At 37.8% G+C, this 17,248-nt stretch overlaps 1 protein-coding gene across 1 annotated transcript in view; it reads right to left on the reverse strand.

Annotated features, from left to right (window-relative positions):
- SLC26A7 (solute carrier family 26 member 7) overlaps positions 1-17,248 on the reverse strand; it is a 69,131-nt gene that overhangs the window by 40,492 nt on the left and 11,391 nt on the right. Inside the window, exons 2-4 of the mRNA XM_063172661.1 lie at positions 15,646-15,756; positions 11,803-11,975; positions 4,070-4,234 (exon numbers count right to left, since the gene is read on the reverse strand). Coding sequence (XP_063028731.1) covers positions 4,070-4,234; positions 11,803-11,975; positions 15,646-15,756 — 449 coding nt within the window. The remainder of the gene's footprint in view (positions 1-4,069; positions 4,235-11,802; positions 11,976-15,645; positions 15,757-17,248) is intronic.

The raw sequence follows: 17,248 nt of genomic DNA on the forward strand, positions 1-17,248 counted from the left end.
CATATATATACAGACACTGAATGTTCCTTTTCTCATGAGAAACCATCAGTTTTGAGGTGATATTGAACATTGGAATGATTTATATTCTAGAAAGGGTGTGTATTTGGATGTATTAATGAAATGCTCTGAGTTGTTTTTTTAATGCCTACGTGAAACCCCCAAAAATTAGCTCTAAAATGTATGTAGAGGCTGAAGCAAACAAAGGAATTAAAGGAACATGTTATTTAAGATGATACATTTTAAAAGTAATTGATTTCATTTTCAAAAAAATTTCATTCTGATGTTTTTTAGATATGTCACACTGGAGGGAAAATGTACAGGCAAATACAGTAAACTGTAGAGGTAGCTGGGGAAAAAAAGGGTGAAAAGAAAAGACTGATAACAGAATCTGAATGTTAGGGGGCTTTTTTCAGATTTGCAGCAAAACCACACAAGGATTTTGCAACACAGCCACAGAAGACTCCGTTTTGCAAAGCAAGTTTCTTACATTACAGCCCATTTTGCAGTGTTTTATTTTCTCAGAAACATGTGGAAAGATAAATGTATCTATACACAAATAAGGGGGAAATTCAAGTATGTTCTTTCATTTTCAGATGCTGAGTAAAACTTGATGACTCTTTTCCCTTGTAAAGTTAGATCTCACATACATTATTCTCTCACTGTTTTTCTTCTTCACCTTCACTTTTCCTTTTCAATTTGCAAAATACCAGCTGATGCTGCACTGTGGAGCTCAATTGAAATGTGACAAAATACGTACAGGGAAAACAAAATTTATTGTTACATAACCTGTGTGTAAACACAGAAATACCACAGGCTCAGGGCCAGTGTGCAAGATTTGTTCTCCATATGCAAAGTTCCTTCCTATGTATTTAACCATGATCTCACATGCTATAAAGAATTCATTTCACTGGCTTGCTCTGCTTGCAACTCTCCTATCGCACTTTATTAAACATTCTTATTCTTGCTTTGCCAACCCAAAGGCTGCCTGAGGCAAAGCAATTGGTTTTGTGAGTGGGAGGTGTCTTGGAGTGGACAAAGAAAAGAAATGTAACAAAAGCACCAGACTTTGGATTTTGAGAATTTGAAGTGAAGAACATGTCCAGAGAGACATGCCAAAGTTGCCTTTCACTCTCTAGATACATGTGCAAACTACCTTATATCTACTTAATATAATTCTCACATGAAACTACAACCACAGAAGAAAATTATTGTTTAAGTCTAGCTCTGGTGCTTTTGACAGAGATACTGGACCTTCTTAAGACAATTCATAAGTCTGAACAGACAATAGAAATATTTAAAAATATTCATATAGTAAAATTGCCCCTTTTTTATCATTCTTTCAAGTTGTACAGAGTAGATTTTTTTTTTTTGGTCATTTACTTTCACACAATTTACAGAGGAATTCAGTATCTTAAAAAAATCAGGAGTTTTTCTCTGGAATATGTTCAAAGGGGTTTGATTTCAAAAGAGAAGAGAAAGGCAAAGAACTTGTTTCAAATGCATATAAAAATACAAGGGATAAGGGAATAGATTTCTTTCAAAGGATTTGAATGACCTCATTTATGATATCATCAGCACACCAAGGTGGAAATATTTCTTCATATCGCTGCTGTTCTTTATTATTGCTCATAATGTGTATTTTGATTATGCCTTGGCTGCAGTACTTAACACCAGTCATCTCTACAAGATGACAATATTCCTATATGTATGTATAGTCTCCATGGAAACGCCACAAAAAAGAGACTATTCACATTTTATATTAAGAATCATTTATGAAAAGGTTTTTAAATAATAAAAAAAGAAGAACCATTTTTAATCGTCTAATAAGCCAACTGATCGCTCATAAAAATAGCTATGACACTTTTAGGTATATCCCTACAAGATAAATGGATAAATTACTTGTGTTTATTACATGCTTCTAATTTTCATTAATTAATTGTTCCGGCAAAAAAATTAACAAATGTATTATCCGTATGAAAAGCAATCAAATTTGTAAAATACTATGAAAAAACATTCTAAAAAGCAACATCTTCTAATCAAGATTTCACATTAACAAATTTTCCAAATAATAGGAAAAACTAAAGCACATACTAGGGCACAAAGACATAGTCAGTACTTTTAAATAAGGTGTCCTAATTTATTGGCTGCCTAGATGAAGTCTCACTATCAGTGCAATGTAGATATCACCTCAGCGAGTAAATACAGTTTTATTATGAGCAAAATATAATTTGACAGGCACTGTTGTAACATTAATAATGCCAAGAGATTATGCTCACAGCACTGAAATTCAGGGCTTGCTGGAATAAGTTACCATCAAGAATATGTTTGTGACTCTGCAATAAGATTATTCAGCTTTGCTCAGCCAAAAATATGAACTTTCCAAGGGCTGTGACCATGGCACTGGTGGTGGTGCATCACCCCCTGACCCTGCCCAAACCGGCCAGGTGGGGACGTGTCCCTGAGCAGAGCAGGTGCTGCAACACCAGCACCCACTGTGGGGCTGGGGTGGGGAGCACAGGGTGATCAATCATGCCCTGACAGCCCTGGAACGTCCCCTGCCTCAGCTGCAGCCCAAGCAGAGCAGCACCATTGTTGCCGAAGTTTTGGAAACAATTTCCAAATGTTTTGGAAACTCCTGCAGATGCCAGCGTGGGTTATGGTCAGGATGGAAACCAACTGGTGACTAAAGCAAATCACCTTGTGACCCTGCCCACAGCAGTCGTGAGTGAGGCCTTCTGAGGCCTTCTGGGCCACAGTGGGCTGTGCCAGCACCTCCCTCTCTGTGGGGCACCTCGCAGAGCTCGGGAACCCTCGAGTCTGAAATGCTCAAAAGACCATCACAGTGAGGCCTGGGCTCACACACTCACACACACACACATACACACACACATGATGCACACACACGCACACACGCGCACACACACACACACACACACGTACCCACAAACACACACATGCACACAGACTCCTTGGGGTGCAGCCCCTGGGCTGATACACACACATGCACACACACACACACATGATGCACACAGACTCCTTGAGGTGCAACCCCTGTCTGGTGACAAACACTCAGCCATTTGCCATGAATATTTCCCTGAAGTCGAGGGGAATTTTTTATGAGCACCTCTACACTGACAGACAGACATGCATTTATCTCCGCCTGTGTGCATGTGAAATTGTTATGGTGTGAATGTTGTTATGATGAAACTGTAATTAAGCCACGGTTATAGTTATAAAAAATTCCCATTGAATCGCTTAATAAATGTTAAATTACTCAGTGATGAATTTCTGTTAAACCCTTTTGCACACCTTATTTTTTGTGTCCATACCCTTTGTGCCCTTACCCTTTTTCATCCTCAGTCTCCAGGTAATTTCTTCTAAATTGCTACGAATCTAATTTTCCTGTGAATGCCTCATCCTTGCAGTAAGTAAGAGAGTGAACCTTGCCACTGAACTCTGTTAAAGTCACACTTCCATAAATTCATAATAAGCTCATACCTGCTTTTTACCAATACCTGTGATGGTGATGCTTTAAGCAGCCTTACTACTCATTTGCAACAATACTGCATGAAATGTAGCATGCATTTTATAAAAATTACCTTCAAGCCGTCCACTTGCTGTGTTTATGGCATAGTATCACGTAATAAATAATAAATAACATATCTAGAGTAACTTTTGCATAGGAGATGCACAAATCATGGGTCGTTTTCCTTTCACCACAATGATGGTCAGATTTCATTCAGTAGCATATAAAGAAAATATATTTAAATTTATATTCCTTCCACATGCTGACCCAGAGAGAGATTACCCTCCCTGTATGGCTCAGGATAATAAAAGGGATTATGGATACCCTAAGAAACATATTTTAAATTAATTACTGTACCCATCCCTGCTAGTTCTCTATCAGGTTTTCCAAATCTTGTCTAACAAACAGTTAAAGCAAGATGAAGATTCATCTGTTCATTCACACATGTGCCTAACAAATTCCATACTCTTACACAGAGACAAATAGTGCATATAATAAAATTTTATCTAATGAAGTAAATCTCATCTCTTTAACTGAACTCACATGAAAAAATGCCAGTGGTCCCGATATATATGGCATTTTCATTCCCAGCAGATACTTCACTTGCGAAGTCACGACGTGTGTAGCTGCTCCTGTTGTCATGGCACTTATGACAGGTTCTGTTAACAAGAAAGTGGCACTGCCCAACTGCAGCATGAACATCACTACCTAAAAAGCAAAGGCAGGAGGATCAGCAGCTTCTTGGTGATAGGACAATGAGTCAGAGTCCTTTTCATAAGTTATAAGATAAATGAGCTAAAGATACAAAGCAAAAGTCCTTTGGAAGATAAATCTATCTGAAAGTGCAATCCACTGAAGTTCTGTGCGTTTACCTGCACTATTTTACTCACTAGTTTACCAGATTCTAATACTAGTTTAGTAATGAAAGCAGACTCAGAGAAACTCTAAATATTCTCTCCTGCTCAAATATGTAAGCACAATAAACACCATAAAAACTTCAACTCAACACTGCAACAAGTACAGCAACTCAAAAAGTGAGGCTGGTTCTGAGACTTATTCCTGTTCCTCTGCTTTGCAGCCTAAATGGGCCAAGAGCCATATCTTGGTCCAGCTTACTGATTACCATAATGTCACTATCAGGATTCTCAAAATTAGTAATTTCAACAGATACCAAATTTATGAGGTGCTATAGAGACTCTTGTGGTGAGACCTCTAATCCAGAAATTTAAACTACAGCAGGATCTGCAACTATTGTAGGTATTGTTGTGTTCAACTCTTTTCTCCCCTTATCCTGTGCTTGGAACATTCTTTCTCTCCAAAGTATGAGATATGATAACTCTTCATTCTTTGCACAAAGTTGCTACATGACTACAGCTGCTACTGTGGTTTACACAACACTTTGTGCTTTTCTGATCCACATTAAGTTACATTGACATAATCTCCTTTCACAATGAGTTTTGCAGTTTCTAACTTCTGCAGTCTTTTGCATTTGCTGCTCTTCTCCCTGAAAAGTTACATGCTCTTGGCACAGAGTTGTTTGTTACAATACTTTCTAAGAGGTTCATTTTGTGTTTACCATACTAAATATCATCATTTTGGAATATATCACAGTCTCCCTTGCTTTTTTGGGGGTTGGGGTTTTTTGGTTTTTTTTTTTTCTGAAGCTAAAACTGTTATTTTCAGATGTTATCTTTCTTTATGCCTGAACACCATTCATGTTCTCACCATAAAGCTCACCTGTATGCAGAGAGCTTTGGGCATAGTACCACAAAAGAAACAAAAATATCAAAATAAGTGGCTTTTAATTAACCACAAAACCTCTAGTGAGCAATATCCTCTTCCATTTGAGAGATTAAATCTGAGATTTTTCTTCTACTTCCCACTAATAGCATGTAAATTGCTCTTTACTATGAGCAATTGGAACATTGATTGCCATTCAAGATTAGACTCCAATAATGATAATTACTGTGTACCCTCAGTGAGTAGTAATTTAGTTAGTCAGGCCTAAAACTGATAATTACTAATTTCAGATATTTTGTTCAGCTGTTTGTTCTAACAGTGTGTCTACTACTATATTTAAAACATTGTTCACAGTAACAAAGTTCAATAAGAATTCAATTCTCTCTTCTCTTGGGAATTTTTGTTTGTTTTCTAAAATTGGTTTCTATTGTCTGAATGTGAAATTTCTAACTGTGTAATAGCTTACTTTCCAGGAAATTGGATGTTTATTTAGCCATGGAATCAAAAACACAGAGACAATTCTGTATACTACAAAATATCACAGAGAAGTATTAGTTACTATTAGCATTTCAGAGAAAGTTATTTTTGTGAGTTACAGCAAAATGATTGCTGAGCTTAGAAATTTTAGCATCACTCTCAGGTCTACGTTTCGGTTTTTTACCTTTTTTTTGTTTAATCTTCAGCATTTTAAGAGGATGCTTCACAGGTACTAACTAAAAGAACACATTTCAAACACAGTTTTTATTGATTGCGTGGAACTGTGGGCTATGTAAAATACATGCAAACCATGGGTGTGGTTTCAGTTAGACAATTTCTGTAGCCACTCAACTGAACAAGCAACACTTGGTGCCCTCTGCTTCCTGCAGAAGGCAGCTCAGGACTGACAGAGACAAAGGCAGTACTTCATGAGCATGAACATCCTACTCTTTATTTACATGACAGAGAAATAAATATGATGTGCACCCATGCAACTTCCATGGAGAGGATCTAAAAATGCAGCAACCAGAACAGGAAACGTTCTGGGTGGAGGGTGTAATTTTTAGCACAAACTGATATGGGTACCTCATGTTGTCCCTGCAACATGAGTAATGGACAGAAACTGCTTGGATCGTGAGGAGGAAAAGGTTTTGAAACAAGCCTCCCAAATCTATCTGCATGTGAATTTTCCTGACAGATAAAATTATTATTAGCATTTACACAGGCCCAGATTGACTCTACAATTAACCCTCCATGCTGGGCAAGAGCCATTTAAGCTTGGCTGCCACTGCATTTTGAATAAACACCGTTTGAAACTTAGCTAAGCTGACAGCACTCAATTACACTACATTGCATTATGTCATAAAATCTTTCACCCAGTAACACTGACCTAAGTGTAGAAAGTTCAATATTCTTAAAGAAATGTCTAAAAATCTGCTTTATTTTGGCTATTGGTTGTGATGCTCATTTTTGCAGGTCTTCCACTTTATTTTCTGGTATATTTTATGATTTCTTTTTGTTCCTGATGCAGACAAACTACAGAGAAAAGTGCCACTAAAGTGCTGGAACAACAACAACAACAACAAAAAAAGCAAATATTTTTTCCTTTTATTATTTATAATAATGCTGAGATTTTCTTAACCTGTAAAAGAAAACAGAGTTTCACTTATTCTATAATTGCATCCAGAATTTTTAATTTTTAAGAACTTAGTTCCTAGAGGATAAAAGCAGATTTCAGGGAAAGAATATGCTCAATATAAAAGTGGTTTGAAAGGAACTTGGCTATTGATTATTTGTGTGGCACTTCCAGTACATAATACTTTGTAAAAAGGTTCCTTAAGAAGTAACTGTCTTGAGGTGAATTTTGCTTTCACCAGGTATAAATTCTTGAATAAATTCATGTAAATAAAATAAAGACCTTTCAGAGAAAAGAAAAAGCAATATAAGATAAAGTGAGGGAAAGCAGCCTTGAGTTAATGCACAGTAAAGGAGAAAAGATCACAGAAAAAAGGTATACAATGAAGTGATTAGACAGAAGTAGGGAAAGGTGTGATTCCCAAAAAGAAAAAATGGAAAAAATAAGTAAATTTCAAAATGGAAGAAAGACAATACAAAGGGAATCTTTTTTGCATCTGTCTTTACTGCTCCATAATTTTACTCTTACAAGTAGAAGAGAATGGGAATTTAGCCAGGAGAAGAAAAATGAGCAATCGCTAAAAGCAAAGCTCTCTATGTTCATTATCCAGAACCTTTGGTTCTTGTCCACTTTCAATACTTTCTTCCCATGACAACACACTCAGTCTGTTATTATTATTATTATTATTAAAATTCCATTCAACATGTAGTCAATTTACCTCCACGGCCAGTAAAAATTTTTATCACTTAACAGCTCTTTGGAAATCACTAATGTCGAACTTTCTGTCCCCAGAATTTGGAAGACTGACATGGTGTTGCCTGCTGCTCAGATTCAGCTTTGGAGAGTGAATTTTAAACCCCTCGAAACTCCACTGTTCTGGAAGGGGTTTTCCAGTGTCACAGCAGACAAATGGTGGGGCCCTTCCTGATCATTTGCTGCATGGGCTGGGTGGATGAGGCCAGAACTGGGAGCATCTCTTGGAGGGAACCAACACAGGCTGTGAGACTCTCATTTAGTACATTATATTGGTTACCTCACAATCCAAGGGAGCAAAAGTGAAGACTTCTATGGACCCTCTGGAGACAACAGTCAGACACAGTTCAACTCAGCTGAGCTGCCAATTTAAAATCTCCATGGCCTGTTTCAATGGACATCTGACTGGCAGACCACTAGCTTTTGGTTCCTTGAGCTGCAGCTCCTATGTTCATTCTGGGTGTCCCGAGAGTGTCTGGTAGCTTCTGAGGGTGTGCACAGTGAACTTTCCTCATTCCAGGACCTGAAAAAGTCTTTTCTATGGTCTTTCTGTACTAACACATATGGTAGTATGCTCTACTATAATTGTGAGAATCAGAACTCCCTTTTGAAAACTTGTAATTTTCAAAATACAGAATAAGAGCCTGCAATAAGGTATTTCCACTGTAAAAGGAAAATGAACTTTTTCCCTGATTATCACTGTATAATAGACTCATGTTTTTACCTCATGCAGAGCTATCAGTGACAGAATATTGCAGCATCATTTTTCTCACAGGGTAATAGAGATTTGGACGAGAATATTGCCTTACAAAAATGCCCTTCTTATTCAAATGTATTCGTTTTTTATTAACCAAATTGATAATAGACTGTGTAAATTTGTTCTCCTGAAAACCAGAAATATTTTTATATCCAACGCTGTATATCAGCAACTAATTACATGTTAGTTTTTAAAATACTGTAGATGAAAAACTTGCCAATAAAAATGTTACAAGACTGGAATGCAATAAGCAGCTATTTCTCCTCTAGAGAAAAATAGCCCAACTGAAGTCTATAACACTGTGGTCTTGAGAGAATTCAGTTTTTTTTCCTAGGATATTTTTCCTCAGTTTGATCTGCAAGGAGCTTTCCTCTATTTATTCAGCAAATCTTAATCTTGAATTTCATTTTAGTATGCTGAGATTATTTTAGAGACACATATATTTATGCAAGCATTCTTGCACATATATTAATAGGGAAAAAAAATCTTACCCAAAAGCACTTTTGAGGATTTTTTTTTATGTTATAAAGGCAGCATCCAATTTTAATTACAAAATTACCCCATATATGTCTGCTACGTTCCATCATTTTCTCTCCCCATCAATACCTCCAAGGTATTTGATATCAGGGAAGATTTCTATTAGTTTGATTTATTTTCTATGCCCTGTTTATTTTTATAGAGTAGCAGCTACACAAACATAAAAAAAAAACTTCATATGCCTTCCATTCTGCTTTTTAAAATGAAATAACGCATGCATTATATTAAATGGGTTTGGTAATTGAAGTTTTTATTTTATGTTTACGTATTTTCTATTTTAATACTATTTTAACTTCATCAGAATGCCTCTTAATATAATTAAGTATTCTTTCTCTTTTATGAGCACTTCCTTAAACATTAGATTTCAGAAGTAGTTCAGGACTCTGAAATTTATTACTTTGAGAAAAACTTAAGCAGCTAAGCCCTAATTTGAATTGTGAAAATCTCTACCTATCCTTGTCTTATGATAAGAAAATAGTGCTAATTTATGTCTAGATGGCACTGAAATTCACAGAGCCTGCTCAGAGTTTGCCTCACACACAAATGCACAGTTGTGGTCTGCAATAAACACAAGCTAGCCAACAGCAGTTCATCTCAAAAACAGCTCCCCCTTCCCCCACCTTCCCTCCATTACTCACTACTTTTTATGTTTTCTCTCTTATTTTAACATTATTTGCTGATTGGATTACTTAGCCATGCTACTGGAAAAATAGCATCAAATTGCTTTTTAGGCCAAGGGTGTACAGCTCTTTACCTACTCTTTCCAAGAAGGAAACAGCTGTTTTGGCAAGGACTTTTCATCCTTTGTCTGGAAGATGCCCAAGGTAGGGATAAGTCACAGCATCTGTTGTTTTTATGCAATTAGTGGCTGATTAGAGAACTGAATTTTGACTATTTTTCAGAAAAATAAAGTCTTGTAGTAGATAACATAACCCAGGTCTGCTCCCTTCCCAAAGCAGCACCATCGGAGATATCAACTACACAGACAATCCAACTTCTTTTTGTATTGCAGGATGTCTTCAATGAAAAGCTGTTGCCCCAAAATGCATTGTACTATTCATCTTGTCCCAGAACACACATTAATTTCAAGCCACTAGGTAATTTCTAATCTAATCTGATAAATAGAAGAAGGTGACTGATTCAACTACCCATTAAGAGCAACACGTGCCCTGTCACCTTATCTGGGGTTTGCAGCAACTGTTAGTTGGGAGACTGGAATCTTGATTAGAGACATAGATTGCCACACTTAACAGCACCTGGGAAGATGCCAAAGTTTAATCTCAGCCTTGATCAGGACTTTCACCTGCATATTGCAGTATTAGTATCTTCAAGGCACTTCTTTAGGAAATAAGTGTTTATAAGTATTACTCTGGCCTCCAACTATTAAACTCACACAAAGGATGGGTGGCAGCATGACAAGCACCAGATGTGTTATATAATTCTAATGCAAGTGACGTTATTGACCTGGGAGAGGAGCCCATGCACGTGGCACAGTTCCCTGCATCTGAAGATGCAGAGAGGATTTACCAGTTCTTCTCATTCCAGTCAAGATTAAAGAGGACATAGGCTGAGATAAATCAGCTGATGCAGTGGAAGGCATATGAAAAAGCAGAACTTTTCAGGATGAAGAAGTGTAAGAGGTCTAGAGGACTCACACACCTAACACGATACTGCAGCCACCAGGCAAAACAATTTCTGCGTTAGATTTTGAAGCTACATCAAATGAATGCAGGCACCAACTTCCCACATAAGGCACTTTGGCCTCTCTGGGGATGATGCAGGAGCTTTCAAAGCTGTGGGCTCAGGACTTCTGCATGAAGAGCTCCATTCATGCTCTGCTGTTGCACACACCCTGTGTTAGATGCAGTGCTGGGACAGCACGTACAGACACAGCCAGGCACAATCTGCATCAGCTCTGCTGTCTGTGCTGTCTGTAGGCTGTCCCTCCTGCTCCAAAGTCATGATCCAATAAAAGAATTCTTGTCATGATCCAATAAAAGAATTCTCATCATAAACCAATAAAAGAATTATAAGAACACCAGAAATAACAATGCTTCTTGATATTTCCTACTGACTAACATGAGTACACGCCCCAGTTCCTGCCAAGCACGTAGGCTACTGAAGATCCCATTCTGGGCCCCTTTGCTCATCCTCTGCATGGGAGAGGGATCCAAAGCACCAGGTGGAGGGGTCTGGGTTAGTTTCAGGAGCCCAGCTACCTAGGAGGCATTGCAATGTCACATGCTGGAACAATTCTTCTCTTTTAATATTTACAAGGAAAGAGGGAAGCCTTCATTGAAAACCTAAGCAACTGGCAATGGACAAAGAAACTTGGCCCCTTTAGCCAGAATAGGAAAAAAGAAGAAATTTAAAAGACCTCTGATCATTTAAATAAACTTTAGAGAATCATTTGAAGATATCTGTTTTACTATTTCACTTTAATGATGGGTGTGTGAACTCTAAAGAGAATTTAAAACTTTCCCTACTGTTTTTAATTATTGGATATTGTACAGTATTGCTTTTCAAGCCAAGGGCAACAGAAAGCCACAGGAATACGTCAGTGCTTACCAGGAGCTGATTCATGTTTGTTTCTGAAGAAGGAAAAGAGACACCAACTCCAAGTGAGTATTATGGTAAAGCTGGCTGAAGGTGATTTTGCTTCATATTGTAAAACACTGAGAGAATGTATACAGATAATTACTACATCTCAACAAAGGATTAGCAAATTCTCGAAGTGCATTAATTTCATCATTTGTGCCCATTGAAGCAGATGTTTTCATTAGTTTTCCTCAGAGAAGTATAAAAACTATTATAAATGTCATAGCTGTAACAAAGGCAGTACATCATTAGCATACAGAAAATGGGATCACCACCAACCTGAATGATTCCACCTAGAAATGAAACTGCTGCTGCAACTCCAATCCTCTGCATTTCAAATTCTGACAAACCCAAAATTCCTGAATTATTGTTTGCTGTGAAATTAGTTCTGACTGAAGGTACAAGACGCTCAACTGCATTGGCAGATATTAAGGAAGTTAAAGCAAAAGTTCCTGTAAAAAAAGCCACACATTAGTCATGAATAATTGTATATCTGTCTGTACTCATCACTCATGGTCTCTTTTTCAAAATGGCCATTATAAGTAAAAGTGCCATTTTTTACATTCCTGTCATCATAAGAACAATTTTAAGATATTTTTTTCTATGTAACACACATTTCTTCCCATAAAATATCATTTATACAGGCAAATTAAATGAAAATCCTTTTTTAAGCACATTTATTAAGACAGGTTTACAAAAGACATTCAAATACAACAATTTAAAATTATTTCAAGTTATTTCAAGTTATCAGAAATGCTTTTAACTCACCCTGGATGTGATCAAGCAGCTATTTCTCTGAGAATCCCAAGTGTTCACTATTCAAATGTCTAGGGCAATTAATTCACACTATATATATAGTACCTAGTCCATTAAATAGTACCTAGCACTCTAATAAATGGAGGCAAATTATGAGAAAAACATTTATTTGCTGAAAGAGATAAAGCGTATTTAATGACACAAAGATAAATGAGGGTGACAATTCAACATTAAAAGACACAAACATGCAGAGCTATTAGAGCACAGGAATATCTTGCTATGTCAGACCAATGGCCCATCTTGCCCAGTACTCTGCCTCCAGCTGTGACAGTCAGAGGTGTTACATGGGGAATGCACACAAGCCTGGCCATTTTCTGTGGGCCATTGCTCTTATTGCCAGCATCCATAGCTGTTGTGTTAGTGAAGTACTTCCTTAGCTGGCTTTTTTAAATTTTGTTTGTGGACTAGCATTCATGAATTTATCAAAGGTTGTCTGAACCTGCCTGTAATTTCTCCTTTTTCAATGTTGTCTGAGAGCAGGTTTCAGAAGTTCAGCATCTGCTGTACTGTTTTCTTTAATCTATACTTTAAAAGTCTTCTAAAACGATTTCTCTCTGAACTCACATTTTTTCTACTCCTGCAAGACCTGGTGTACACAGTCCTGCCCTCACCTTGGCCTTCACAGAGTAAAGCCCACAGCATGAATTCCTCAGGAACCCACCAGGGATTCCACCATCCTGAAAAGTGACCATGAGGTCCAGCCTTTTGCTCCATATCTTTCAACCTGCTAATAATTAATAAAAGGACTTTTCTTCTATCACAAGGACAACTTAGTTTCTTTAGTAACCTTTGGTGTGGAGCCTTATCAGTAGCTGTTTGACCATTCTGATATCTTATATTCAAAGTATATCCTTTCTCCATGCACTTGTTGACATTCATGCAGTAGTCTAGATGGTAGTGAGGTAGGATTTTCCTTTACAGAAGTCACATTAACTCCTCTCCAGTAGGGTCTGATTACACATAGCTTTTTTTGCCCCATCCCTGGAAGTGTTCAAGGCCGGGTGGGATGGGGGTCTGAGCAACTTGACCTAGTGGAAGATTTCCCTGACCATGGCAGAGGAGTTGGAACTAGAAGACCTTTAAGATTCCTTTCAAACTCGGCCATTCTATTGTTGTAAGTTGTTTGCATAAAATTAAATTTGTAGAGATAGAAAAGATAGAACCTTACATGAAGTTCTATCTTAAATCAAAGATGTGTATGCGCTGTTTATGGCAGATAAAACTGTCTCAGAGAATGGTTCAAAAACAATGTTAACAAAAGTCTAAAGCTGTATGTATTTGTTGCTCAGGTGAGAAATCTCTTAAGGTAGATCAGCCTTTTCAAAGAAGAGGCATTTCAAGTGAATAACAGTTACCTGAACGGGGCCATTGATGGATTTTCTATTTCATACTAACATGACTGCCTTCACTAACAAAGAACACTTTTACAGCCTGTGCACATATGGAGAGCATCTCAGATCTTACAGAAAATCCTGGTAAGTGAAGAGGTTGTCTCCAAAGTCCATAAGGAACCATGGAGCAGCTGAGGCAGGCAGGATGGCTCCTGTACACTCAGCTACACACCACAATGCCTTAACTGGGGCTGGGGGAACAAGTGCATGAGACCTTCTCTCTGAAAAGATCAACAATATATGTCACTCAAAACTCAAATTTATTAATTTAAAAAATTCCATATGTGCAAGACAAGTCTTTTGTTGCCTTTTTTTTTTCATTGAAATTAAATTTTGAAATAGAATTGTGAATGGAAAGAGTTTCCACACCAAGGACCATGCAGAAATCTGCAGACATGAACTCAGCAAGGCATTCTCTGAACACTATTTCCTCCCAAGGATAAAACATCAGACTTAACAGCATACTTACCTATTTTATCAACTGTTTTCATTACTAGAATTTATGGCTGCCAGATGCTTACTTATCTTTCCTACATATGATGGATTCTTGTCTTCCTGATGATCATACAACAACAAACTTCTGACAATACACTTCTAATTTTTTTTTTTGTTTTGAAACAGTTTTTTAATATAGGCTATAGTTTTAATCTGTCTGTATTCAAGAGAAAAATTTATTTTCCAGATTCTAAATTTCCACCTTTTCTTGGAATGCTTTAACATGAATTGAATACAGTCATTACAACATTATGATACTAACACATCTACAGATCCTTTTTGGACATCAAAAGGCTCAAATATTCTCTGTACATCTAGGGAAAGCAAACTTTCAACTTTCTTTTCTTCTCTAAGACAATTTATAGCTGTTCAGAATTGTATTTTTTTATAATGTAACTGAATATTTTTGATCAAAAAGGGAGCTCAGAATGTGTTGCTAACTTCTCAGTAGAACATGCATACACTTGTGCAATCAGACTCTGCAGAGTTCATTTTGAGTGTGATTACCCAGAACCATCTTTTGTCCTTTCAGGAGATTTTCTGCTCTTCAAGGAAGAGATACTCCTCCCTGCTCAAATCTTCTGACAGCCCCAGGGGCTGCTTCCCTTCACCCAGCCATGCTGTGTGTTGATGCTGGGCCTATCTCACCCTTCTTGCAAACTCCAGGGGCCACCAAGTGCCCACTTCTGCCCAGCAAAGGATTTGTGGTTCAATCTAATGAGTATTATTTCCTGCTGCCCTCTATAATTTTGATTTCTTTGGGCTCAGAAACAGAGCATTCATCAACCTATTAGCAGCCCAAAGCCATTCAATTCTTGAGCTGGGGAGGCTCTGCTGAGGGTAAACAAGTAACTCACAACTACCAGCAGAGTGGCCGGGCAGCATCTTTCACTGCCTGCCCAGCTGCTCTGCAAGAGGATAAGAGTCCTTACTGGGAGAGTCCCTAGCTTTAATACAATAGCAGGTAATGGGCTCAGAAGGTCACTTTTGTTTTTCTTTTCCTGAGAAATGCAGGATTTGTGTTTTAGACAGGTGAGAAGTAATGTGTGTTTTTTGTGGTTTAAGAGGCAGTCGAACGTTTTTCATTTCCATTTACATACATCTTGTTGGCAGAGCCCTGTGTTAAACTCTTAGCCTGAAGCAGATTTCTAAAGCAAAGTTAAAATACAAAAGCTCTTAGTAAATTACATTTAGAAAGGAAGTGTCAGTGCAATATAAAATTATAATGGCAAGAGTAACTCCAGTATATTCTTAACGAGGCTCTTTAAAGTACTTAAACTGACAAAAAATACTTGTAAAGAGAAGCACAAAACCATCTTATTTCTGTTTAATCATAGATAATTTTCCTTCCATTGACCTTTACACAAGAATAAATTTCTGTATCCAGTTCTGAAAACGACTTTAGCAGACAGACACTTACCTGTTGCAACGTGACGTCCCATTCCAAATATGGCATAAATAATGACAGGGAAAAAAGATCCATATAAACCAAAAACTGGATGGACTGAAGACAGAACAGCAAAGGCCAGCCCTATAGAAAATTAAAATTAAAAAATACTTCACTGTATGATGATAAAACTGTTCTGTTTGCTTTGTTGTTTTTTATTTTTATGAGGAAATGTCTACAATTTTATTAAGAGCAGGAAAAACTCACCGTCCTTTATTAAAATCTACTACTACTAGTGAACTACTATACAATAAGGATCAGAAATCACTGTGGAAGGTTTTTCATTTCATCATCCAAATCCATATATCCCACCATGTTTCCAAGTTGTCTCCATTAGTGGTTCCAAGCCTCTTTTAATAGCCAGGCCTCACAGGAGGAGGCAGCAATGTTTCACCCCCACCCTCACAAACGTGGGTTTGAGACTGCCAGGCAGTCTCCAGGCAGTGGGATGGTTATTTTTTACAAATTTTTCAAAACCTGTAATTTTGGTTTGGATGGAGCCCCTTCAGTCTGCTTTCTTCTAATTTCTTAAACAAAAAACTGTTCCAGAGTTCATCTTCTTTAGGGGGGTTTATAAGCCTATAGACATTAACATTTCTTCCATCATGTAAAGCTGTCAGTTCAGAAACAGAAAGTACCTGACTTTCATGTTGAGAGAGAGAACGAACAGAATTGGTTCAGGTTTAACATTTAGACTTCAGGTTTAACTTTTAGACTTACTAATTACCTTCACTGCTTAACTACAGAGGACAACATCCATCCTTTTCTTAGAAAGTCGTGGACAGGAATTCATCTTTCAACAGAAACATTCCTGCAAAGCAGCAGATTTGGTTGCTTTTCAAATTGAGATACCTAAGATAACAAGTGGCTATCTTGCATTGGCTTCCTGCAAGTCATCAGGAGACTCCCCAGACTTGCTCCAGATCAGCAGGCTCCACGGCCATGTCACAGCTCTTACTTCTGGAAACTAAGAGCAGGAGAACCTGGCTTGCACAGCTGCTCCATAAATTTTGATGAATGCCTCATCATGCAGACTGGAAGAAAGGACTGGCCTGTGTAACACACGAGATGCCTTTCTCAAGTCCACCTTCAACCTGAGTGCACTCACCAGCCTAGGGCAGAGGTGTGTGCACTGGGAGAATGAGCACCTGTGGTCTGAGACAGAGGAGATTCAGATCTGTGCAACGGAGCTGCCTTCTGTGTACATGTGAAATTCCCGAAGAAAACTAAACCTGTAGGATTCATTGTTCTCTCCTAACTGCTCCAGAAAGCTTTCTTTGCCTGAAATGTTGGTGTTACGGGGCTTTGATAGTATGGAGAGTGCCAAAAAGTGTCTTTGTTTATGGGTTTTGAGAGGCAATTCTGAACATTTATATTCAAAATCTCCTTCTCACATTTTCATTTGAGTCTGTAACAAAGCGCACGTGGTGGTGGAGGGGAGGCAAGAAAATACAAAAAGGTCAGAAGTGTCAAGTTCTCAGTGAAGCAGTTCATCTGTTCTTAGAAAAACCTCAGAGTGAAGATTTTGCTGAGGTGAATCCTACATGGATCATTTTCATCCACATTGTGCTCAGCA

The sequence above is a fragment of the Melospiza melodia genome, chromosome 1 (assembly GCF_035770615.1).
Source record: "Melospiza melodia melodia isolate bMelMel2 chromosome 1, bMelMel2.pri, whole genome shotgun sequence".
Lineage (NCBI taxonomy): Eukaryota > Metazoa > Chordata > Aves > Passeriformes > Passerellidae > Melospiza > Melospiza melodia.